General features: G+C 34.8%; 1 protein-coding gene across 3 annotated transcripts; it reads right to left on the reverse strand.

Annotated features, from left to right (window-relative positions):
* Positions 1-391: 391 nt before the first annotated feature.
* METTL14 (methyltransferase 14, N6-adenosine-methyltransferase subunit) lies at positions 392-26,414 on the reverse strand. 3 transcript variants are annotated; one of them, XM_003985057.4, is made up of 11 exons: positions 26,204-26,414; positions 22,095-22,183; positions 21,093-21,180; positions 18,228-18,308; positions 17,788-17,875; positions 13,543-13,633; positions 12,207-12,348; positions 6,916-7,008; positions 4,745-4,861; positions 3,353-3,563; positions 392-1,973 (listed from the first exon to the last, which is right to left on the reverse strand). In XM_003985057.4, exons 1-11 carry the CDS (start codon positions 26,267-26,269, stop codon positions 1,669-1,671), a joined length of 1,371 nt encoding a protein of 456 aa, XP_003985106.2. In that variant the 5' UTR covers positions 26,270-26,414; the 3' UTR covers positions 392-1,668. The 3 variants fall into 3 exon arrangements, with proteins under 3 accessions (XP_003985106.2, XP_044911862.1, XP_019684571.1); XM_045055927.1 differs by having other exon boundaries at positions 21,093-21,193; positions 26,204-26,355; XM_019829012.3 differs by lacking the exon at positions 22,095-22,183 and having other exon boundaries at positions 26,204-26,334.
* Positions 26,415-26,420: the final 6 nt, after the last annotated feature.

The following is a 26,420-nucleotide window of genomic DNA, read 5'->3' on the forward strand; positions in this document are numbered from 1 at the left end:
TTTCTAAAGACCCAAACTGGGCAATTAGAACATCTATCTTCTTTATTCTCACATCAACTTTGACAAATACAGTTCTCTATAGATACTTTATAAGTTGAAAATTAACTATCATTTCAGTAAAAAGCCTAACCAACTGTGATTCATATCATCATATCTACATCAAGAAAGGCATTACTCAAATGCAATAGTTGTACTAGAAACTACTAACAGGTTGAACAAGTTAAATTCAGCAGGCTTTTTAGGATCTCAACCCTGTATCTATTTTCAGTCCTTATCTTCAAACTGAGTCTTTAGTGTGTGTAATATAACCTTATTTTACATATAAACCGAGCCAATGAAAAGCTCAGAATGGCTACTAAAATGCATCACAGACCAAAACAAGAGTCTGATCTTAGGTCAGTCCTTATTCATTTGGTAACAAAAGCAATTCCACTTATAGAAAACATACTACCACATTTCAAAGGTTTAAAGTTTCATTAGAAAAATTATACACAGAATAAAAAATATATTTTTCAAGAATAATGGTATTATTTCATTCATCAAATTCATTTAAAACATGAGTTACAGTACAGAAAGAGAAATGACAGCATAGTTGTATACAACCAAATGATCTGCAAAACCAGTCTCTTAAAAACAACACACCATATGGTTTTAATAAAAGGCAACTACAGTTCCATTTTCTAAGGTGTCTTAAGGGTTTTCTGTAATTAGTTTTTATATTAAGTTTTCTCCATAACAATTTTAAAGATGTTATTTCCTCATCACCAATTACTTTATTCCCCAAAACACCTGATAACCAGGTCTCTCTGTTGTTGCCTCCATTTTCTTTATTCTGCTAAGGGATATGAAGCTGCTTTCAAGGTCAATCCAAGTTCAAGTCTACACCAAAGTTCTAACACCTGGAGATTTGTCCTTCTTTGCTTAAGAAGTGTGATTAACAGCCATCTGTAGCAATGCAACTGAAATTATAATGAGCTTTTTCTCTTTTTTTTGTCTGCCTACTCAATTCTACCTTTCCCTCTGCCCACCGCTGGGCGCACCAACCTCCCCCAGCAGATTTAGATTTGGGAGGAGGTGATTTTGTTCAGAGCCTCTCAATGTCTGAGTAGCAGTCAAATCGTATGAGTTCAAGATTCTTAAAAAAGAAAAAAAAAGTTTCTTTTTATTGTTTCATCAAGAAAATGTTAAAACCCTGACAGAAGTTAACCATCTGTCCCAAATCCATTCCATCAAAGCTCCCAAAGAGCTTTCCATTTGCTGTGACAGCAGTGGCAGGATGGCTACTATCATCTGTCTTGGCACTGGTGTGATACTACAGATGGCTCTTTTTCACTGTTCACTTAAACTACTTCTAAAAAGCAAAAGCTTTTGTAATTACTTGGAATCTATCAGAATAAACTGGTCTCTGAAAGGAAGGTATTTGTTGCATTGTTCAGTTACATGCACACGACCAAAGGCAGGATGATGATGATCCTGGACAACAGTGTGTGTGACACACAACAGTGTGTGTGACAACTGCACGGGAGATTGGCTAAGGTGTTCCTGCAGCTTAGAGAAACTATAGCAGAGTGCCAGGTGGAAGTGAGTACTACACTAAGTCTCCCAATGAGAACTCAAACTACAGTAAAGAAGGTGGAGGGGTATTAATAGACCAGTGTCTTAACAAAGTTACCGAGGTGGAAAGCCACCTCTGTGTGCTCCTCCGCGGCCCCCGCGAAAGCCACCTCTTTCTCCTCGGAAGTTAGATCGGTTTCTTTCTCGACCACGGCCAGCAGAAGTTCCACCCCTTCCTCCACCCCTGGGAGCTCCACCTCCCCGATCAGATTTAGACTTGGGAGGAGGTGATTTTGGTCGAAGTCTCTCAATTTCTTCTGTACATCCAGTCAAGTAGGAATTAGGAGCACTAAAGTAGGATGCATATGTTTCTGCATTATAGTTGCTATTTGTAAGAGTTGGTCCAACTGTAAGCCAGCCTGAAATAGGGGGAAAGAAAGATTATCTTTTTTGTTTCCAGTTCTTTCTTACTGGTCCCTTAGGAGCTATTTCAAATCTCTAATGCATTTTTAAAGATGCCCCTATTACCTCATATTCATCTTTTTTATAGAAAACATGGTATTTAATAATGGTCATACAGACTTCATAGGTATATATCTTTTATTTCACCTGCATGACTATAACTTATCTTCCTCATCTCCATCCTTGTTTCACATTCTGTGAGAGTAGCACTTAGAAAAAAATTACATGCTACACTGAGTTTGGGCTCAGTGAAAATGTAATAAACTTTATTCACCTTCCTAATTGGGGAAATGATACCATTGTTTTCTGGTTAAAATCCTGGAGCCAACTTTTGCCTCTACTGTCAACAATATTACCCCAGATGATAGGTGCTAGAAATTCAACCACTAACCTCCATGTTGCTCCTATTCATTCCCATTTTTCCATCTCTACCTCCACCCTCAAACATAAGTCTTTTTCTTTTTTTCTTTTTTTCAAAATAGTAAATTCACATTACACTGATTTCACAAAAAGTTAAAATTTTGGGGGCACCTGAGTGGCTCAGTTGGCTAGGTGACCAACTTTGGCTCAGGTCATGATCTCGCAGTCTGTGAGTTCGAGCCCCGCGTCGGGCTCTGTGCTGACAGCTCAGAGCCTGGAGCCTGCTTCGGATTCTATGTCTCCCCCTCTCTCTACCCCTCCCCTGCTCATGCTCTGTGTTTCTCTGTCTTTCAATAATAAATAAATATTAAAAAAACACTATTAAAAGTTAAAATTTTGAAAAGACACCACCACTATACATGTAAGCAAACAAGCCAGGTATTTTAGTTACTAATAAAACAAAGGTCTGTATTTCACAGACCTTTAAATATATGGTTATTAAATATATGGTTATTTTCTTCAGGATGATTCATTCATTTATACATTTCTTCATCATATTATTTACTGAATAATCTGAATGTTGGGTATAAAGAAGTGAGGAAGACAATCTTTGCCTTCTATGAGACTGCATGTTGGAGAAACTGATTATAAACATAAGCCCAAATGAATGTGTAATTCATCTAATGGTAAGTGCTATGAAGAAAAAGAAAACAGAGTAAGGGGAAAGACAGGAGTGGAAGGAGGGGAACGGAGCAGGAAGGTGGCCAGTTTAGACAGAGGTGTGAGAAAAGGTCTGTCAGGTATTTGAAAGGAGAGGACCATGAAGAGACAAGAACGAACTCGGCATATGTGAAGTACAGCAAGAGGAATCAAATACATTGTAAGAATTTTATATTACAGAGCACTCTGTACCATTTCTTGACACCTATATCCCAAGGGACCAAAAAGATTTTTTTGAGTTTTTCTGAGGTCCTACCTGGTCGAATTGTACTATCTCTTCCAAATAGATGAAGGCGTCTTCTACCAAGACAAAAATGTTCAATAATATGAAAAATTTCTACAGGCTTTTCTATATTGCCAATTTCAGGTTCTTCTGTGATAATCAAGTCAATGTCAACATTAGCATGGATGAAGTCCCCATCTGTGCTACGCTTAACAGTTCCTTTGATCCCCATAAGGCAGTGTTCCTAAAAAACAATAAGAGCAGGCCAATTAATCTCTTCATCAACAGTCATATTTCATAACATTTTACATTTCTGATGTCCCCAATTCTAAAATAGACTTCATTTCTTCAAATCTTTGGGATATAGTTCTATGGGCAAAAACACTATAGGAAAGCCTGGATCTCTGGATGTGGAAAGATTGCCAGGGAAGCTAGACACAACAGTGTTAAACTTGGGGCCATCACGTTTTAGAATTGCATCAATGACCATGGAGTCTTTCTTTCTGCAATACTAGATAATAACTTGTTTCTACCAGTTATGGAAACATGGCACTTGACCTTGGAATCTTAAAAAGATGTTATACTGGGCCTCAAATAATCCAAGATCAAAACTATATACAAGATGCCTTTTTATATGGAGAAGAGCCTTTTAACATGGATACAGACTTCTGATTTTCACATTTTCTTGTGTTGAGTAATTAAACAGTTTTGTTTTGTTTTTTTTTTTCATTTGTTTTTTGACCCTCTCTATTTAATCTGACTGGCAGGAGTATGGGTTAAATTAATCTCTCACTTGACTCCATGAACCATGGCAAGAGTAGCTTAGGCTCCCTTCAAAGAATTTTCAAAAGAATTTTGAATTTTCCAGTTTAAGAAAGACTTAATATGAATGACTCCCACAAATGCCTCCCTAAAGAGTGAAAGACTGGGGGACAAACTTTTAAAGCCTGATAGTAACAGGGAAGTTGTATAGAGCAGAGGTTCTCAAGGGTTCTTGTGTAGGTTCTCAGGGTTCTTATATAGGAAAAAGGGAAGGAGAAAAATATGCTTCCAAGGCAGCCAGCTATGAGTCTTGCTACTGCCTCTTTTTTGTGGGCTCAGGGAAAGGGAAAAAGTCTGGTGGGGCTCAGAGGTACCAAAAGCCCACACATAAAGTGATTTAGAATTAACAGCAGTTTAGGACATACAAAAATATATACTACCCTCTCCCGCACAGTGGAGGTTGAATTTAACATAGTGAATAAAACAGTAAACAAAACACAGTGAATTTAAAAATTAAACTTGATGTAATTCTATACTGTTCAATGCCATTTGTGCAAATCTAAGAAAATAATCTTTCTACCAAAATTAAACAGTATACAGTCATTTGGAAAAGCTTGAGGAAAAATAATGAAAATAAAGAAAACAAAACAGTAAAGGCAATACCTTTGTTCTCTGGAAGACAGCCTTTGGATCTAAAGTCTTAGTCTTTCCAGGATTGTTTTTATTGGTTTTAATCCAACAAATATCTTCACATCTTCTATAACCCCATTTGCGTAAACACTAGAAATGAAAGAATTAAAAAAAGAAATCCTTAACTAAAAGAAATAAACAGTACTTAAAATAACCAACCACTATTAAAAAAACTTCCTAGAGGTTTGAGACACTAAATCCAAGATGTTACAGTAATTTTTAGTGCAGAAATAGAAAAAAGGAAATACTAACGTCTTTAAATATATGGCCATTATATAGAAAGCATAAATACCTTTCAGATATTAATATAATCTATATAGTTAAGTATCAAAACATAGAAAGGATTACATAGTACTCCAACCCTTTAATACTACTTTCCATTGTCATCAACAGAAAGTGGGTTTTAAATCATAAAACACTCAGTCCCTCTTTAATCATAAAATAATTCAACATGATTTGATTCCTAGCACCTCAATTTCCTATCCTGACAAAGCTAAAAACTATTGAACATATTCTAATTGATAGCTTGTTTTCAAATGAGTCTTATGTTATTTTTATATACTTAATACAACTTCAAAAAACTCAAATACTTAAAATTACGTACCTTATTACTTGCTAATACTGAGGGCTACTACAATATATAGGTGCTGACTAGCTGGTGGGAATAAAAACAAGATATGTCCTTACCCCCTCATTGATTTAAGAGTAAAGTAGGGGGAAATAAGCAAATAGTGCAGGACGATAATGTTGGTATTGTTCATGTCAGGAATGCTCTTATTGTGTAAACTCTTATCATGAGAAACACCTCAAAATGAAAACCTGGGTTTTTATTTTAAAATCTAAAAATCAAGATCAGTATCTGTTCCTGTTGACATTTATCTGTTTTGCACTGGAAATTCCTTATACATCACAAGGGTCTATCTATATCTTCGTGCCCTAATCAATTAACAAAAGCTCATCAGGACTTCTTATGCTGAATTATTTTTGTAATCGTTTTTGGCCCAAATCTGCTTTTACCAATATGACAGACTGCTGCATAAATAAAACGATAAAACCTCCTAATCATTTTCAAACTAATTTGGGAGGCAGAAGGCAAGCCCTAAGCCAGGCATTAGAGCTACAAAGGGTAAGTACCAACATATCTGTAAAAACATATAGTATGTTTCTATTTTCTTAGCTTTTCCAGAACATCTTGGAAAGGCGTCAGCAAAAAGTAACTATTCCCAATCAGAATAGTTATAGTCTTACCTTGGGAGTTAATAAACGACACAAGCAATAATATTTTTCAATAGTCTCAAACTTGCTATTTTATAAATACAAAGTAACTGTAAAATTTCAGGATTTTAGAACAAATTTATCTCAATATAATCCTACTTAAATTCTTCACCTGTCAAATGGACACTTCCTAAAACTGCCAAGATTAAATGAGATCGTCTGCTGTATAACAAGTAATATGTCCTAAAAATGGAAGGTATCATCTATTAACAAGTGAGGAAACTGAAACCCACAAGTGTAAATATCTCTTTGCCCAAAGTTTTACTGCTGGACAGCAGAACTGAGACCAAAACTGAATGAAGCCTTCTAATACTTAGCCACAATGTTCCCATTATTCTTAGGTAAAAAAGCATATGCTATTTTGTTTCCATTTAGAAATTCAAAATATTGCAATAAAAAAAAAAAGAGTTCTGAAATAAAGTAAACATAAGGCGCTTAAAAAAGAGGTGTTATGTAACTTCCTTGTCACTCTTACTCAGTTATTCAAACTATGTGTTCCGGATGCTCTGTTATTTTTCCAATTTGATTTGGCTTCTATTTGGAATTCAGGAGTTAATGTTATTCAGAATACTTTTTAGCTATTCATAATGAGCAGTAAATGACACTAAGCAGCTTGTTTTTGAGTTGCAGTATCAAATGCCTAAACTGTTCTCCTGAAGTTGTAATAAATCATATTTTGACTTCTTGAACCCTAATGCTAGCTAACCAAAGGGTACTACTGCCTTTTGTACATTCTTTTCTAATCACATTTTTTTCCTTCTGAGTATTTTAGCAACTATTCAAGAAACAAAGGACAAAATAACATCTATCTTCCAACTTTTTATATTTTTTCTTATGACTAAAAATCCACTTTAAAAAAATGATCTTACCACTCTTCCAAGGTCCAATCCCTCCCCAGAACCACACCAGAGAAAAATAAATGATCGTGGAGCTGCAATCTCATCAATTTCTAACTTCATAATCTGTAGGAAACCAAAACAATATTGCATAAAAGTATTTTGTTTCCCAGTCATTCTAAATCCAAAAGAATAACCCCTGAGATTTATCAAGACTTTCAGTAGATCTATTTTTAGATGTACTAATTTTCATTAGAAAATAAATTTTAACCTTAGAACTTATTCTACTGTTTTCTTATTCTATATTAAGAAAACACACACACATACACACACATATACATACACTTGACTTTATACAGAAAGAGGTTACAGGGAACCATATTTATAGAATTATGGACTTTTGTAAGATGTAATTTGAGTGCAATACTTTATGATTTACAGAAAAATAAACTGAAAAAAAGAGGTTAGTTTAAATTATCCCAAAGTTAGGGGCAAAATTAAAATGAAATATAGTAAATGTTTGGGGAATATTTAGTTTCCAGCATCTACAGAAATTCTAGATAAAAATAAATCAATATGCACATTTTATTATAATGACCATTTTAGTTCTAAAATGCCAAAAAAAAATATAGCCCAATTTTTCCAAAGAAGATCTACAGATCACTAACAGACACATGAAAAGATGCTCAACATCACTCATCATCAGGGAAAAACAAATCAAAACTACAATGAGATATCACATCACACGTGTCAGAATGGCTAAAATTAACAACACAGGAAACAACAGGTGCTGGCGAAAAGGCAGAGAAAGGGGAACCCTCCTACACTGTTGGTGGGAATGTAAACTGGTGCAGCCACTCTGGAAAAGAGTATAGAGGTTCCTCAAAATGTTAAAAATAGAACTACCCTAGGATCCAGCAATTACACTACTATGTATTTACCTAAAAGATACAAAAATACTGATTTAAAGGGATACATGCACCCCAATGTTTATAGCAGCATTATTGACAACAACCAAACTATGAAAAGAGCCCGAATGTCCATAAACTGATGAATGGATAAAGAAGATGGGATATATATTCAGAATGGAATATTACCCAGCAATCAAAGAATGAAATTTTGCCATTTGCAACGATGTGGATGGAGCTAGAGTGTATTAAGCTAAGTGAAATAGTGAAAGACAAATACCATATGATTTCACTCGTGTGGAATTTAAGAAGCAAAACAGATGAACATAGGGGGAAAAAGGAGAGAAGCAAACCATAAAACAGACTCAACTACAGAGAACAAACTGAGGGTTGCTGGAGGAGGGGTGGGTGGTGGGATGGGCTAAATGGGAAATGGGCAGTAAGGAGGGCACTAGTGACACTCACTGGGTGTTGTGTATGAGTGATGAATCACTAAATTCTACTCCTGAAACTAATATTACACTGTATGTTAACTAACGGGAATTTAAATAAAAAACTAAGAAAAAAATTACAGTCTATAATTTTATTTGCCTTGTATGTGCTGAGTATTCACATTAAAAAAAAAAGTTCCGCGAGGCGCCTGGGTGGCGCAATCGGTTAAGCGTCCGACTTCAGCCAGGTCACGATGTCGCGGTCCGTGAGTTCGAGCCCCGCGTCGGGCTCTGGGCTGATGGCTCAGAGCCTGGAGCCTGTTTCCGATTCTGTGTCTCCCTCTCTCTCTGCCCCTCCCCCGTTCATGCTCTGTCTCTCTCTGTCCCAAAAATAAATAAACGTTGAAAAAAAAAATAAAAAAAAAATAAAAAAAAGTTCCTCAATAATTCTGTAAATTTTGGGATAATACATACTCATATAAAAGACTATAAAACCAATCATTTTATGACATTCTTTTTCTTCTAGCTTTCTGCCACATTTCAGAGACAGACCATGGTTCAAGCAGATATTTATATTTCATTTATTTAAAAAATTTTAACTTTAGTAACATCCATTTGAGTTATAACCATATCATCTCTAACTTAATCTAAATAGAAAAACATTATTTGGCAATAATAATGTAAATAAGTTACAATATGTATTAACCTACTGAGTTTTATACTTCTTTTAAAATCTTGAAATCTCTCATCTAATATTCTCATAGGAATATGAATAAGTAAATATGTAATACACACATACACATATTCCTACATATTTATACATGACAGAGCTAAAATAAGTGATGACACACAACAGTGAAGAGCATCAAGCAAATTACTCTCTCAACACTGCAGTTCTAAATGCTAAGTGCTGGTATTTTAAAAAGCTGGTATTTTAATATCCTTTACCAAAATCCATTGATCACTACTGACTCTCTAATGTGAAAGAGAATACCTTGTGAAATCCAAACACTTTTCTTATTCATACTCTTTATTTATATTCTATTTATTATTTTAACTATTGGTACTTTCTTTAGGATATTATCATATAAAAGTTAAGAACTTAGGGCCTATGGCCAGACAATACTTTTCAATATGCTAGCCTGAGTTGTTCAGTGAAAATAGACTGAAATCAAGAATATGCATATAAAATGGAATTCCTTTATTTCAGAAATCCTATTGGTCTGTTCTGTCACATGTAAGTGAAGCTCCTATGCCTTTAGTGACCAAACCTCAGAGACTGGCCAGAGAAAAAAGTTCAACCTAATTACAGCTGACCCCTGAATAACATAAGGGCTGGTCGCACCAACCCCTACCGCCCATAGAAAATGCAAGGGTAACTTCTGACTCCCCAAAACTTAACGACTAATAACCTACTGTTGACTGGAAGCCTTACTGATGACATAAAGAGTCAATTAACACATATTTTGTATGTTATATGTATTGTATACTCTATACTTAAAGTAAGCTAGAAAAAATAAAATGTAACTTAGAAAATCATAAGGAAAATACATTTACACCACCGTAAATAATCCACACAAAAATGGAATCATGCAGTTCAAACCCACTTTGTTCAAGGATCAACTATACTAATCAAAGACATAAAGATTTATTTTTTTCAATTTTTTTTTTCTGACTAAACTCACAAAGATTGTTTTTACGTATTAATCAATTTTGATGAGGAAATGGTTAAATAGGTATTTCTCAAACACTGCTGGAAGGAATGTAAATTTGTGCAACCTATCTGGAAAACTTCTCAGCAATAAGCATCAAGAGCAGTATGTCTTTTACCTTAAGTCTTGGGAATATAATATACTGCATAACTTTCTGAATTTCAACAATAAGCACAAATTACATTCATCATCAGAGGATGAGATTTTTTTCAAAGTGGTAAGAGCCATAAAAATACAAATAAAAATGTCAGTGGGATCAAAGAAAGATAAAAGGAAAAGCTTCCAGGAGGAAAAACTGCAGGTGTATCTTGAAGATTAAATAATATTAATAATAGTAACTATCATTAACTCAGAAGAGGACATGCAAGGATTCAGCATGGTTTCCTATGAAACAGCAGCTTTACAGTGTCAGTCCTTTCCTTTCCCTACTTCCCTTCTGTGCTTAACACTCTTGCCTACTCTCTCCTTGAAATTCCCTATTCCCTTGGCCCCTAGGACATTCATATCCTTGGTTCTCCTTATTCATTTCTGACCCATTCTTTTGATCTTCTTTTACATGTGCCTCTTAAATGTAAAAGTTTCCTGAGGCTTTACTGTTAATCCACATTTTATCTTAATTGAGACACTATCTCTGGACAAATTCATCCATTCTCATGGGTTTTATGTGCTAATCTTCTAAATCTGTATTTTGAGACCAGATCTGTCTGTCCTTTGAATTACATATTCCTATCATGACTCCACACGGATGTCTCACATACACGTCAAAATCAACATATTCAATATGATCTAATCCCTTTAATCCAGCTTTTTAAAGTGTTATTTATTTTGAGAGAGAGAGAGAGAGAGAACATAAGCAGGGAGGGGCAGAGAGAGAGAATCCCAAGCAGGCTCCACAATGTCAGCACAGAGCCCCATGCGGGACTTGAACTCACAAACTGTGACCTGAGCTCAAGTCCAGAGTCGGACGCTTAACAGACTGAGCCACAAGGTGCCCCTCTAATCCAACTCTTAAATCCACTCTTTCTCAGCTGGTGAAAACTCAATTCACTTATCCCAAGACTCAAACCTCTGCATCATCCTTAACTCTCCCCCTCAGTCCAATCACTAGATCTCACCCAAGTATCTACAAAACATTACTAAATTTATCACCTTTCTATTCTTACTACCATCACTCTAATTCAAGGTCCCTTCATCTCCTAACTGGGCTACTGCAACAGTCTTTTAACTGCTCTCTCTTTTCCAGACTTTTCCTCTAGTCCATTCTCCACACACTAATATGACACTTTAAGGTGTTTAAAGCCCTTCAAAGACAACTTAATGTCTTGAGGAAAAAAGTCTAAGCTTCTAAGAAGACATCATCTCAAGAAGAGTTCCAACTTGTGTTCTAACAACATCAACCTACAAACCAGATATTCTTTCCCACCATCCCTTCTGCTCTTGTTGTTCCTTTCACTTGGAATCACTAGCCCATCCCTTTCTTCATCTGGCCAATTTCAACTAGTCTATTTATATTGTTAACATGTCACTTCCTCTTTGTTCATGTGACCCATCCTCCAAGGCTTGGTCAGTTTGTCTCAGATCATCTTATGTAATCCTCTGTTATCGAACAAAATAATAATGCAATTATCTGTTTAGATCAATATTTATCCCATTTAACTATGTGCTCCTTTAGTCCAAGTACCAAGTCTTATTCATCTTCGAATCTCCAATACCTACCACATTGCCTAGTACAGAGTGGTACTCAAAAAATATTTGTTATTTTTGTTACTGATCAGTAAAAACAGATGACTTTACGTAACTAACTGTAGTTATCAGCTTGCTTAATTTTATTTAGGAAAATGTAGCTTTATCACAATTATACTGAAATTACATATCTTTTTTATCCATTATAAGTTGCTTGAAAAGTAGAAATCGTTTTATATCTATCTATCTCTGTATTATACTCTAATGTTTACTAAAACTAGGCAAATGCAGAAAGAGTTATCAATCATTTAGTTTTTAGACTTTTCTAGCTAGGACTCTAAGACTGGAATTGTGAGTCTTCTACAGACTACTAACTCACTGCCTGCTCAACTTCAGCCCCAAAAAGAAGAATCAGACCAAAGATATTATAGTATTTGTTAATGTAACCTGGATCTTCTGTCACATTATACGCTATAAATCTGCAATTATGATTCCTAAAAATGTAAGAATATTTATAATCTTCTCACCAAATAATATATATTCATTTGAAAAATAAATAATTAATTACAATGTAGAAAGTTTCATCATACATCATCCCAAGTCCAGCATTTTTCATTAGCAGTGATGCCAGTTTCTCTGTAATATTCTTCTAAAGGGGGTTCCAGAAGAATCACATCAAATTTAGGTGTCAGTTCTCTGATGTCAAAGGCTTCTATATCTGCTTGTAAGTACCTATTTGATTAAGGCATAAAAAGTGACTAAGAGTTTTTCAAATACCTTACAGATAATAAAGAAAGGAATTTCGTAAATATTACTAAACACTACTTACAAAGTAATCATAAACTAGTTACTAAATACCTTTTTATGCAGGACTATCTTTCTTCAGTATAGATAGTAAACCATCTACCAACACTCTTCCCTAGAAGATGGATATAATCACACTACAAGCCAATAGCATATTCCCCCATGTATATCCAGAATGTACTTCTCTCATTTTTACAGTGAAAACTCATACTACTATGTAAGTCTCTGAGCCCCATTCCATCATCATCTGAATTCTCTAAGGAATATCACATTATTTCTTTCTTAAGTAAGAAAAACTATTTGTAAGCTTTAAAATTTAGAAACACTATTTCTAAAGATGGATGTAATTTTCTTTTATTGTTTATTAGTAAAATTATTTCTCTATTAATGGTCTTTTATGGCTAACTAGTATGTTACAACTAGTCATTACTGAAAAGTTATTTCCACATAGTATGAAAGTAATTTAAATATAAACTACTTTAAATGTAAGACTATTTTTAAATTAGATGAATATTAGAGTCTGCTAATATTTTTCTTCACACACAGACTTCTTTGCGGCTCTTCATCACTAACAGTACACATTTTAGCAAACTGTTCGAAGTAAGCTAAATGTGAAATAGGCAGATTCTCCAATTTCAAAGACTTTTTATACATTTCTGAGAAAAACGTTCTGGTTAGCAAAGGTTAACATGAATTTTCATATTCCAAAATGCTATGAATAGTATCCCTGAATGCTGAGTTATAATTAATTTTTATTCTTTTCCTTCATCTAAGTTTTCTAAACTTCCTTCAATAAATAAATTACTTTTTGAGAGAAAAAATCACTTGAAAACATTTTAGGAAACTCAAGAATACAACAAACACGAATGATTTTTCTAAGAAGAAAACATTTAAAGACATTTTCAGGAAATTAACTGGAAAAAAAAAAAAAAAAGAAATAAGAACCTACTGGTGTACTCAGCACTGGAGTTTCAAACACATCTATTTTACCAAACTGAAAACCACAGTGTGTTAACCCCATATAGGTGCTGAACTTTTTTCAAATAGAAAGGTTACAGGATAAAAAGACTGCTATTTTAAGGCTGAGTTGGGAATAAAAAACAATTGAGAAAACACACTTACATAGGAGGAGTGTTAGATTTAGCTATTAACTCATCCTTGAGCCTGATGAGCTCCCTCAGTTTAGGGTATTCTTCAAATCTGTCAGCCAAACCTGAGGAGAAAAAGTAGTAAATTCTAAATTTTAATACTCTTTAAGTTAGTATCCGTGAATTCAAAGGGTTACGGGCCCTCTCAAGAAACAAAACAATAGACAACGACCACTTTAGTCTCCTGTCCTTTTAAAAAAAATTAAGTATTTTTTGCACTGATTTTTTAAAAATGTTTGTTGATTTTTTGAGAGGGGGAGCACAAGTGGGGGAGGGGAAGGGGCAGAAAGACAGAGGGGGTCAGAGGATCCGAAGCAGATCCTGCGCTGACAGCAGCTAATTGATGTGGGCTCAAACTCATGAACAGTGAGATCATGATCTGAGCCAACCAGGCACCCCTATTTTGAGTATTTTTAAAATAGTTCGTATCTAATGACCCTAATCCCATATGTAGGCAAAGGTCCAGATGTTCTAAAGCCCAGTTCAAATCAATACACCATTTAATTTCTCATATTTAAGTTAAATCTGCTCATACATAGCATTAAGTTTCACCATTCTGCTCTAAGGAAAATAAAAAACACTGCCTTCTATCAAGTTTCTCCCCCTTTTTTTTAGCTAGAAGAATTCTTTTCCCTTAAAAATCTAGTGATTATTGAGGTTGGTAGTTAGCTTCTTAAATAGTTATTACAAGTATAGACAATATTTCTTTCCTTTTTTGTGATTACATACAAGGAGAAACAAAGAATAGTTACAGGTAAGAGAAACCCTGCTGATGATCTTAAATTAGTTGGCTATGGCTCATGGACACAATCCTGGAAACAAATCTAGTAAAGAAGACAATGAGTCCCTAGTAGTCGATCAGCTCTCACCTCCAAGACAAATTGTTTTCTCTATGACTATTTATAACTGTAAAGATTTCAATCTCCATATTATAAACCAAATCTTTACATGTATTTTCAGGCTTAAGATCTTAAAAAAAAACATGTATAAGTACTGCAAAGAGTACTTAAAAACAGGAGAGTCTCTGTTCCCATGTCCTCAAAAATATTTTAGATCTTTGAGCTCAGAAAAGATTTTAGGTAAAACAGCATATTGCCTGTTTAAAAAACTGTAGGGATAAGTGCACTCGAATATCAAGGATTCCTAAAAGCTCTTATTTGGTTTTCTTTTCCCCCCCACATGAAACATATTCCTAACAGTATAAATCATATAAGCAACTTAATTTAAAAACCAAAAGTACAGATATTAATAACTTTAACATCAAAGAGTAAAAATGAAAGATTTTGTAAAGCCTCCTCAATCAGTGGTTATAAAACAAATTTCAAATAAAGCAAGTTTGAAGATGTTATTATAGTCAGGTTTTAATCACAGTAGAGTCAGGTGTCTTTAAAAAACAGCTTTCCTAAAGTATAATTGATATATAAAAACCAAAGATATTTAATGTACACAATGTGATGAATTTAGATATATGCATTCACCTATGAATTACCACGTTCATAGGTATAACAGACATATCCATCATCTCTAAAAGTTTTCTTGTATTCCTCTTGGTGTGTGTATGTGTGTGTGTGAGGGTGCACGTGTGTGTGCGCATGTAGTAAGAATACTTAAGATGAGATCTACCCTTAACAAATTTTAAAAATTTTATTGACTAGAGTCAATAACATTGTTGACTATAAGCACTATGCTATACAGCAAGTCTCTAGAACTAATTCGTCTTGTATAACTGAAACTTTACACCAATTAACAACTCCCTATTTTCCCCTTCCTCCAGTCTCTGAAAACCACTGTTCTATTTTCTGCTTCTAGAAATCTGACTCTGTAGGTATCTCATGAAAGTGTAGGTATTTATCATATTACATATACTCTTTTAGGTACCTCTGTAAGTACTTGCATATTTGTTCTGTGACTGGCTTATTTCACTTAGCATTATCATGACTTTTTATGCTGCATCTAAATTTTACTCATGAAAACACTAAAATCAGTTTCTACTTCAAAAGTAACACTGCCTATAAGCAACAAAAATCAGATTACATCAAAATTAAAATTTTTTTTGTGCTGCAAATCATACCATCAGGTAAATGAAAAGACACTACACAGAATGGGAGAAAATATTTCCAAACCATAGGTCTGAGAAAAGAGTTATACTGAGAATATATGAGGAACTCTTATAATGTAATAAATAAAAAGACAAATAACCAATTAAAAAATAAGCAAAGGGGGGCACCTGGGTGCTCAGTCGGTTGGGCAGCCGACTACAGCTCAGGTCATGATCTCGCGGTCTGTGAGTTCGAGCCCCGCGTCGAGCTCTGCGCTGAGAGCTCAGAGCCTGGAGCCTGCTTCCGATTCTGTGTCTCCCTCTCTCTCTGCCCCTTCCCTGCTTGCTCTCTGTCTCTCTCTCTCTCAAAAATAATAAACATTAAAAAAAAAAATAAGCAAAGGGTTTGGATATTTCTCCAAAGTAGGTATTTAAATAGCCAACAAGCATGTGACAAGATGCCTAATATCATTAGTCGCTAGGAAAATGCAAGTCAAAATCACAATGAAATATCATTTCATACTCACTAGGATGGCTATAATCAAAAAGATATATAATAGTAAATGTCAAGCACGGGAAGAAACTGGCAAGAATATAAACTGTTTTGAAAAACAGTTGTGTAGTTTCTCCAAAAGTTAAACACAGAATTAACACATGACCCAAGAATTCCACTCCTAGGTATATACCTAGGAGAAATGAAAGCGTATGTTCACACAAGAACTTCACATGAATACTCATGCAGTACTGTTTATAACAGCCAAAAAGTACAAACAATCCAAATGAATGAATAAAATGTGGTATATACATACAATGGAATATTATCTGGCAGTAAAAATAAATGAAGTACGGACACATGCCACAACATCAGTGATCCCAGAAACAAGGTGACAAGTGAAAGAAGCCAGTCCCAAGATACCACATATTGTCTAATTCCATTTATATGAAATGTTTAGAATAGGCAAATTGATAGAGACAGAAAGTTAATTAATGGTTACTTAAGGCTGGGGGGAGTAGTAGGGGAGGGAATGGGAACCAACTGCTAATGAGTACTGAATTTCTTTAGGAGAGATGAAAATTAGATTGTGGTAAAGATTGCACAAACTCGATTTACTAAAAAAAAAAAATTGAATTATATCCTTTAAATGGGTGAGTTCTATGAATCCTCTCAATAAAGCTGTTTTTGTAAATGCAGGGATAATGCATTTGACGGGCTTATTAGTAGACTGAACAGGGGCTGAGGGAAGAATCTCTGGGCTTGAGGATACCTTAACAGCCACCTCAAAAACTGAAAAGCAAAGAGAACAAAACCTAAAAAAAAAAAAAAAAAAAAAAAAAAAGCGAAATAGATTATCCAAGGACCGTGGGACAACTACAAAAATGTAAGATGTATGACAGAAATACCAGAAAAAAGAAAGGAACAGAAGAGATAGTTGAAATAATAGTATTTTCCCAAATTAATGTCATCAAACCAGATTCAAGAAGCTTAGAGAACACCAAGCAGGATAATGCCAAAAAAACCCCCTAACCTGAGGCATATCATTTTCAAACTACAGAAAATCAAATATAAAGGAAAAAATCCCAAAGAAACCGGAGGAAAAAGACACCATACCTATGGAGGAACAAAGATAACAATTATCCAACTTCTCAGAAACATGCAACCAAGAAAAGATTGGAGTAAAATATTTAAAGTGTTGAAAGAAATTAAACACCAACCAAGAATTCTATACTCTGTGAAATTATTCTTCAAAAGCAAAAGAAAAATAGACTTTCTTGGAAAAACAAAAATTAAGGGAATTTGTTGCCAACAGACCTGACTTGCAAGCAGTGTTAAAAGAAATTCTTTAGGGAGAAGAAAAAAAAATAATATAGATGAGAAAATCAGATCTACAGAAAGAAAGGAAAAGCAATGAAGAGGGAATAAACGAAGATAAAATAAAAATGCAAGTATAGTCACAGAACCAAACTGGAGAAGGAAAGAAGGTAGGAGGAAGGAGGGAAGGAAGAGAAGAGAGAGAGTAACATTGCTAGATGGAAAAGGAGGGATACTAGAAGTACTGAGATTGGAAATGGGAAGCCAAGCCAGGAAAAATAATTTTGTTTAGAAATAATCCACAAAATGGATAAATCACATGAATGTAATCAAGGGTTAGCAATAGCATATTCCCAACAAATCTAACATACCTACATCCCTGATGAAATTCTGAGGTCTATGTCCAGTGTCTACAAAATGTTGGCAGTAATCATTATGGGGATTTAAACTCTGCGTTCCCTAAAGAAAAAGTCAAAATTAAATTAAGAGCATTTACTCTAATGGCAGATGCACTAACTCTGTACTTTATTTTTTATTATGAGACCATACAAAATTGAAATTGATAGATTAAAAAAAATTAGTAATATTTGAAAACACAATAACTGACAGCATTACTCTTCAGTAGCTACAGACATTAATACAGCATTATCTCATCCCAAATAGCCAAATATCAGACTATTTCAATAATAATTTTAAATGATTCTTATTTTAAAATAATGATCCTTCAATAACTGAAAAAATATTGAAAACAAGCATTTAAAATCTTTTCATGCAGAGATGAAATGTGAAGGGCTATGATTTGAAAATTTACCTTCAGAAAAGTACTAGAATCTTTATAAATCTCTTCTTCATATGGCAAATTCTCTTCTTCCTGCTGCATTTCTAATTCATCCTTGGAAAAGGAAGATTAAGTAGACATTTTATGTATACGAGGAATATTTTATATATTTATGATACCTTGAGTATTAAGACTCAATATAAATATTTTCTTTTCCTGAGATACAGTAAGTTTTTCAAATTATCATTAAAGTCAAACACTGAAGACTGCATTCTCATCATTATCTAATTAGTTGTTTATAATAAGTAAAAATTTTCATCTTATCAATAAATTGATAAATCAATATAACTACTAATTTTGTTGACTGAATTGTCTAGAATTATCTCATATATCATACTATTAACATTAGAATTTAGTTCAAATCATGAAAGATATGACCACCAATGGAGCAATTTTATTTCTATTAAAAACCATATGAAACTCTTTTTATAAATCAAAAATGTTAAAATATAAGGAACTGTATATGATAAAATATACATATTTATACAATCACAATATTTAGTAAGTAAATAAAATAAAATGATCACAATAAAATAATCACTAATTTTAAGTTGCATATTAACATATACCAAAATGCAATGCACAAAACTGTATTCATGAGATTGGCCCATTATATCACTGAAATTCCTAGAGATTTACTGAAACTATTTATTCCCTTCTCTATTAAATATAGTTGTACAACAATCAACTTTAAAAAATGGAGATAGGCTTTTTAAACATAATACTTTTCTTTAAAATCTTCAAAATATTATTTTATATCTTAAAAATATTTTATGTATCTTCAAAATATCTTTATATCTATATTTTATATCTTCAAAATATCAAGATCTTTATATCTTCAAAACATTATTTATTTTGAGACAGAAAAAGAGAGCAACATGCACTAGCACAGGAGATGCAGAGAGAGAGAGAGGGAGAGACAGAATCCCAAGCAGGCTCCACACTGCCAACACAGAGTCTGAGGTAGGGCTCGAGTTCACAGAACCATGAGATCATGACCTGAGCCAAAGTTGATGCTTTAACCGACTGAGCCACCAGGGGCCCCTTTTCTTTTCTTTTCTTTTTCTAAAGTAGGCTTCACGCCCAGCACAGGACTTGCACTCACAACCTGAGGTGAGAATAAGATCTGGAACCCCAACTGACTGAGCCACCCAGGTGCCCCCATAATACTTTCTTTTCAACTAAGTATTGCAATTATAGGTTTAGAAGTTGGGTTTTTTTCCTTCAGCCTCTTTCAGAGACAATTCTACATTGCTGTCTAGCGCATGAGATGTCAAAATATTTTAACTGTACTACCCAATATAATAAACATGGAATCACACAACTCTCAAAAAAGACCATATTCTAGCCACTTGAAACCTGATCCAATTATCCAAAGTTTCTGATACACACACTTCCTTACTCTTACTAAAGAATATTACTGTCAGTGGCTACTAGATCTTATGCTTTATAAGTCACCTCTTACATTAAAATGAGGAAACTGAAATAAAGATCTTAATTTAATCGATTACAGGCATACCTCATTTTATCGTGCTTCAATTTATTGTACTTTTCAGACATTACAATTTTTACAAATTGAAGGTTTGTGGCAACCGTGCTCAATAGACTTGAGCAAGTCTATTGGCACCACTTTTCTGACAGTATCTGCTCATTTCATGTCTCTGTATCTTATTTTAGTAATTCTGACAGTATTTCTAACTTCTTCATTACTATATTTGTTATGGTTATCTGTGATCAGTGATCTCTGATGTTACTATTGTAATTGTTTTAGGGCACCATGAACCGAGTCCATACAAGATGGTGAACTTAATAAATGTGTTTTGATTGCTCCACCAACTGGCTGTTCCCCTCTATCCCTCTCCTTGGGCTTCCCTATTTCCTGAGACACAATACTGAAACTAGGCCAACATCCTTTAAGTATTCAAGTAAAAGGAAGAATTGCACATTTCTCATTTTAAGTCAAAAGCTAGAAATTACTAGCTTAATTTTCCTTAATGAGGAAAGGCATGCAGAATCTGAGAAAGACCAAAACCTATGTCCCTTGCACTAAACAGCTAAGTTGTGAATGCAAAGGAAATGTTTTTGAAGGAAATTAAAAAGTGCTACTCCAGTGAACACCCAAATGATAAGAAAGTGAACACACAAATGGTAAGAAAGGGCAACAGTTGTATTGCTGATATGGAAAAAGCTATAATAATATGGACAGAAGATCAAATCAGCCACAACATTCCCTTAAACCAAAGCCTAATCCAGAGCAAGGCCCTCACTCCCATCAATTCTATGAAGGCTGAGAGGTGAGGAAGCTACAGAAGAAAAGTCTGAAGCTAACAGAGGTTGGTTCATGAAGTTTAAGGAAAGAAGCCGTCTCAGTAACATAAAAGTATAAGGTGAAGCAGCAGGTGCTGATGTAGAAGCTGTAGCAACATTGAGGCAAGACCCTCACCAACAAAAAAAGATTATGACTTGCTGAAAGCTGAAATGATGGCTAGCATTTTTTAGCAATAAAGTATTTTTAAATTAAGGTATATACCTTGTTTTATCAGACATAATGCTATTGCACACTTAATAGGCTATAAGATAGTATACACCTAAGTTTTATATGCACTGGGAGATCAAAAATTTCATTTAACTTGCTTTATTGTGATATTCACTTCATTGTGATGGTCCGGAACCAAATCTGCAATATCTCTGGGGTATGCCTGTATACATATGCTACTGACGATTATTTTAGAAAGTTTAAAATTAAGTTTTTAATCAAATTTGTTTTCCTGGATAACAATCTATTATTGTAAGGAGTTATTTTTTCCTGACTATAAAACTTCCCTGTTCTCTACTTGCCTTGTATTCTTCCATCTTGTCTTCGTCTGTCTCCCCTTCATCCTGATACTTGCGTTTTGCATTTGGAGCAGAGGTATCATAGGAAGCCCTGAGAATTAAAACTGAAGTATCATACACAGATATAGAAAGATGTACCAGTGCAGCTATTAATATTAAATAACAGTTTATAAAAACAGAGTAAGGTACATTTTTCCTGATTAAATAGAATCTATCCATCTGGTTTATAAATTTAAAAAGTCACACAACTTTTGATTGATAATTCTGTATTTTACTTTTATGAGAAAGCAACCAAATCAGAAACTAAGCTTTTATAAGGAATGTATGGCAAAAATAAACTTCCATATTACGTATCATATAATTTGTCCTAAGCAAAATTGATGTTCAAATTAAGAACTAGAATACTGAAAAACTCTAAAGTGCTTTGTGAACTACCAAATGAATACCATTTTTAGGGTAAAGTGTGTTTTCTAAGAAACTTATAATTATTTATTTATGGTTTTTAAGCTAACCCTTAGTCTAACATTCCATTTTCTAACTACTTTATGAATGGGAACTTAACATATTCAGAAAAATAAGTATTTCTTAATTCATGAATAATAAAAACCCATGTTTCTGAAATCTTTACTTTTTGTTTTTTTAAATGTTTATTTATTTTTGAGAGAGAGAGAGAGCACACACGCATGCAGGTGAGGGGCAGAGCAAGAGAGGGGGACAGAGGATCTGAAGTGGGCTCTGTGCTGATAGCAGAGAGCCTGATGTAGGGCTCGAACTCACAAACCGTGAGAGCATGACCTGAGCTGAAATCAGCTTAACTGACTGAGCCACCCAGGCACCCCTGAAATCTTTATTTTGATGCTTGTCACAACAAGCATTAATGCTTCCATAATGGAAAATCTATGATTTACTTACCTTCATACCTAGGATTATCTGTTTATTAAAACAATAAGCCTTTCACAACAGTAACATCACTAAAAAAACCCAAACAAAAACTATTCAACTGACCTGCAAGTTTCTCTTGTTTCAGCAATTTCTCTCTGCTCATCTTTGCTATTTAACACAGCACCAATGCTGTCAGCACTTTCAGCTCCCAACTGAGAAAAGGCAAAATGAAAAATTAGATCATAATGCATTGGACTGCCTTTCCAGACATTTGTAGCAACATTTAATATATCAAGTATTTTTAAAAACAACAAACAAAAACCCTAACTACCTCAGCAAGCAAATGTCTTAATTACCTTGCAGGAAAAACAGGAAATACCTTGGAACAAAACTATGTTAATTAAGAACAAATCTGAGAGTTGGCAAGCATTTTATACTTTCATTATATTTGAAATTAAGACAGTTTTAGCCAATCCTCTACTTTTTAAGTAAATAATAAAACATAATTTGGTAGTAGGAGCAATAACAACAAAAAAGCAACTAACATATAGTATACATAGGGTGGTAGGCACTATGTTAAACACTTTGCATCCATCAGCTCACATATTATACCTTATTTATCCCATGCTGTAATAAATATCTATCCAGTTTTATTCAAGCCAAGTCTTTATATAGCGATTTACAGGCACAATACTGAATTTTAACACCTAAAAAACGGGTATGAAAATTATGTTTAGCAGTTGGGGAAATTTTGCAAAATACAACAAATTACTAGTTGAGATAGGCTGGCTACATAGGATCGGTTCATGGAAAACTTTAAAAGCCAAACCAACAGGGGCACCTGAGTGGTTCAGTTGATTAAGCGTCCAACTTGAGCTCAGGTCATAATCTCACAGTTCATGGGTTCAAGCCCTGCTTTGGGCTTGTGCTGAAAGTGCAGAGCCTGCTTGGGGATTCTGTCTCTCCCTCTCTCTCCTCCTCTCCCACTTATGCTCTCTCTCTCGAAATACATAAATAAACCTTAAATAAGTAAATAAATAAATACGAAACCAACAAGTGCAGAATGCAATTTGCAGGCCATGAGGAACCATTTAATACTTTTAAGTACAAGAAGGACAGGAGGAAATCTGCACTAAATAGCCTTTTAGCTCAGGAAAGGGAAGAAGACACACTAAAATATCTGAGCTTCTAGTCCCCAGCCTTGATCTTAAATAATTGTCACTGCCTTTTTAGTCTGCCCACTTCATGACCTCCCTAAGGTTTCTCCAATATTAAATCTCTTCCAATTATAACTGTTGCTGAAATTTTAATTCTTCCATAAAATCTTCTTGAACCCTATTCTCATTAGTTAGAAGACACATCTACTTCCCATAGTTAAATGTTAACTTTTTTCCCATGACTGATTCCTCTGTTTGGATGAGTACAAGTTAGCTCCTTAAAGAGTACATAGAATAGCCTGCTTCCACTTTTCTCCTTTTTATCTTATTTCGTATTCAGATCATAGCACTTAATACAGCTTTCAATGATTTTACGTTTTACTTTTGTTTATTCCCTATTTATATTGTTTCATCGTCTATCACAACTTCTAAGTATTTTTATACTTCAATTATTTTATCTTTACTTTTGTTTACTTCTCCCCAAGTGACATGTAAGCTCCCTAAAGGGATGAACTCTGTCTTCTTCGTATTTGTATGTTTAGCACCTTGTATAATGCCTACTCATAGTAGATGCTCAACATTTGAATGAACCTAGATTTCCTACTAGAGCCTACATTAGAATGCAATGTATTACAATAGAAATGCCTTAAGTCAAAATTCTGTTCACATATAATTGTTATCTCATGTCCCCCCTCCAAAATCACGGAATGACTGGAATAGGTAAATCATAGATTTTCCATTATGGAAGCACTAAATATATTATTTGAATAATTAGGAAAAATTGGTATCATCTAAAAGCATATAGGATTTAAAATTTTTTTTAAAAAATTTCAGGGTGCAGAGGGAGAGGGAGAGAGAGACAGAGGGTGAATCTTAGGCAGGCTCCACGCTCAGCATGGAGCCTGACCCAGGCCTCAATCCTATGACCCTGGGATCATGACCTCAGCCAAATCAAGAGTCTGATGCTCAACCAACTGAGCCACCCAGGCACCTTTGTATGATTTTTTAAAATAAAGGTACAGCTAAGTAAAAAGCAGGCATAAATGGCTGATGTTTAACAAGTAACAAGTAACATAAATAACGTACTTAACAGTAAGGAAAACATAAGCTCCATGGAAGAGCCTAATAAGCCAGAGAGAGATCACAATAGCTTTCATTACAAAGTTCTGACCTGAGCTGTGCTATATTGGATGGACAGAATCAGAAAGTTAGGAGGACAATTTTTACAAAAAGCATAAAGTATTTATTGCACAAATCATATTCTGGAGAGTAACAAACCATTCTGTATTGTTCATATGGAGGACAACTGAAAGAAAGGCTGAAATTAGCTGGTAAAGTGGAAGTCTGTCAATGATATTGGACATTTTTACTTAAGTGAAATGGTTCCTATCCAACAAGAAGAGTAGGAGGCAGCTAGTGTACTAGAGAGAGCATAGAAAGGCCTAAAACTGCAGCTTGTAAACTTACCAGTTTTGTGGACTTCAGTATGTAACTTAATTTTTCTTTAATATTTAAGTAATCTCCACACACAATATGGGGCTCGAAGTTACAACCCCAAAATCAAAAGTCCCATGCTCTACTGACTGGGTCATTCAGGAAACCGTTAGTCATGCAACTTAAATTCTTTGACCTCTGTTTTCTGCATCTATAAGATGCAAATAGTATCTGACTTGTATGAATGAAGATAATGTATATAAAAAGCTTAGCAGAGTCTTGATACATAGAAGGGATACATAGAATAAACAGCACCCATTATTAAATTCTATGCACTATGTAAGCTCTCTTAGGGTAGGGACTACTTTTTATTCACAGTTGAATTGCCAATGACTACTAGATCCCCTGGCACATAGTAAGACACTCAAATAATTGTTTATGGATGCATTTTGACTCAAATAGAAGTTTGAATTGAAAACTAAAGAATAAGAACCTTTTTCCGTGGTAACAAAGCTATTAAACATTTTGAAGACAACATGCTAAAACAAATTGGGAAAAAGAAGGCCTGGAAAAGATACCGGATTTGTCCTAGATCATGCCAGAGGGACAGAACAGATCTGATTCCAAATTCCCACATTTTAAACACTATACCATAAACCTTTTCATTGGATCATAAGAGCATAGGTTTCAGATTTCCATTTACTAAAACTAAGTCTCATTACTGAAAAAAAATAACATTAAGATGTCTCATTACAGCCTCTTAGCATTTCCTCCATCACTTTTACTAATATGAATGACAGAATGGGAAACACAGCCTCTTAGAGTAGAAGTGTACATCTGCATTTTCTGCATGTGTACTCTCCTAATCAAGTGTTAGCTTATACACAAGAAGCGGTGAAACAAGCTTTGGAGAGACAAACCTGGGGTCAATTTTCTGGCCTAGCGATGAGTGACATGAAGCAAAAATTACTTAACCTCTCTGGCCTCTCTTTTGTTATTCGGTAAGTGAAGATAATGCTACCTGTTTCAAGGATTTGCTACAACTGATAGGAGTTACGAATTCATACATGATCGGTGGGTGATGACGAAGACACCATACACATAGCACAGTGGACTGCAACACAAAAGATGCACAATCTAAAATTTACATTCAGGCTACTTCCGATGCAGTCTTTAGACATGATCCCAAAGAAAATACTATGAATCTATTTCACAAGGAAGCCACAATCTCAACAATGAGGTGCTAAGAAGAAAGGCAAAACACAGAATACGATGTAAACAGTGAAAAGAAACTTAGTGGATAACAAGTCACTCCTTGCGTGAACTACGGTAATTTATTCACAAAGACCGAATCTTTGTATCCCCATCATTGAGCCCTGCGCCAGACACTAGGCGATTCCATAATGTTGCTGAAGACCAAGAGTGGCATTCGGTTTAGCAACACCACAATCGCTGCACAAAATGGAGAATATTCGGGGTACTGCGTTAGATGAGAACAAGGGTAGGTAGGCCTTAGGATCATGGTCGCGGGACCAGAAAGGCAGGTTCCGCAGTAGATAGGGAAAGACAGCGGGGCGGAGGGCAGGGGAGAGAAGCGGGAACCGCGCACGCGCATTCGCGATCCCTCCCTGGGCCGCGGACCTGCTGCGCCAGGAGCTGCCGCCGTAACTTCTGCCGCTCCCGGATCTCCTGCAAGCGGCTGTCCATATCTCAACTCTTGTTACCCACTGCCCCGAAAACTTGACAATTAGCAGATGAGTACCCTCCCAATTTTTCACCGGAGTCTGTGGAACAAGATTCGCCAGGACCTTCAAGCAGCAGGATGTCCCTTAGCCCTTTCTCAATAGGTATTTCCGGC

The sequence above is a fragment of the Felis catus genome, chromosome B1 (assembly GCF_018350175.1).
Source record: "Felis catus isolate Fca126 chromosome B1, F.catus_Fca126_mat1.0, whole genome shotgun sequence".
Classification (NCBI taxonomy): domain Eukaryota; kingdom Metazoa; phylum Chordata; class Mammalia; order Carnivora; family Felidae; genus Felis; species Felis catus.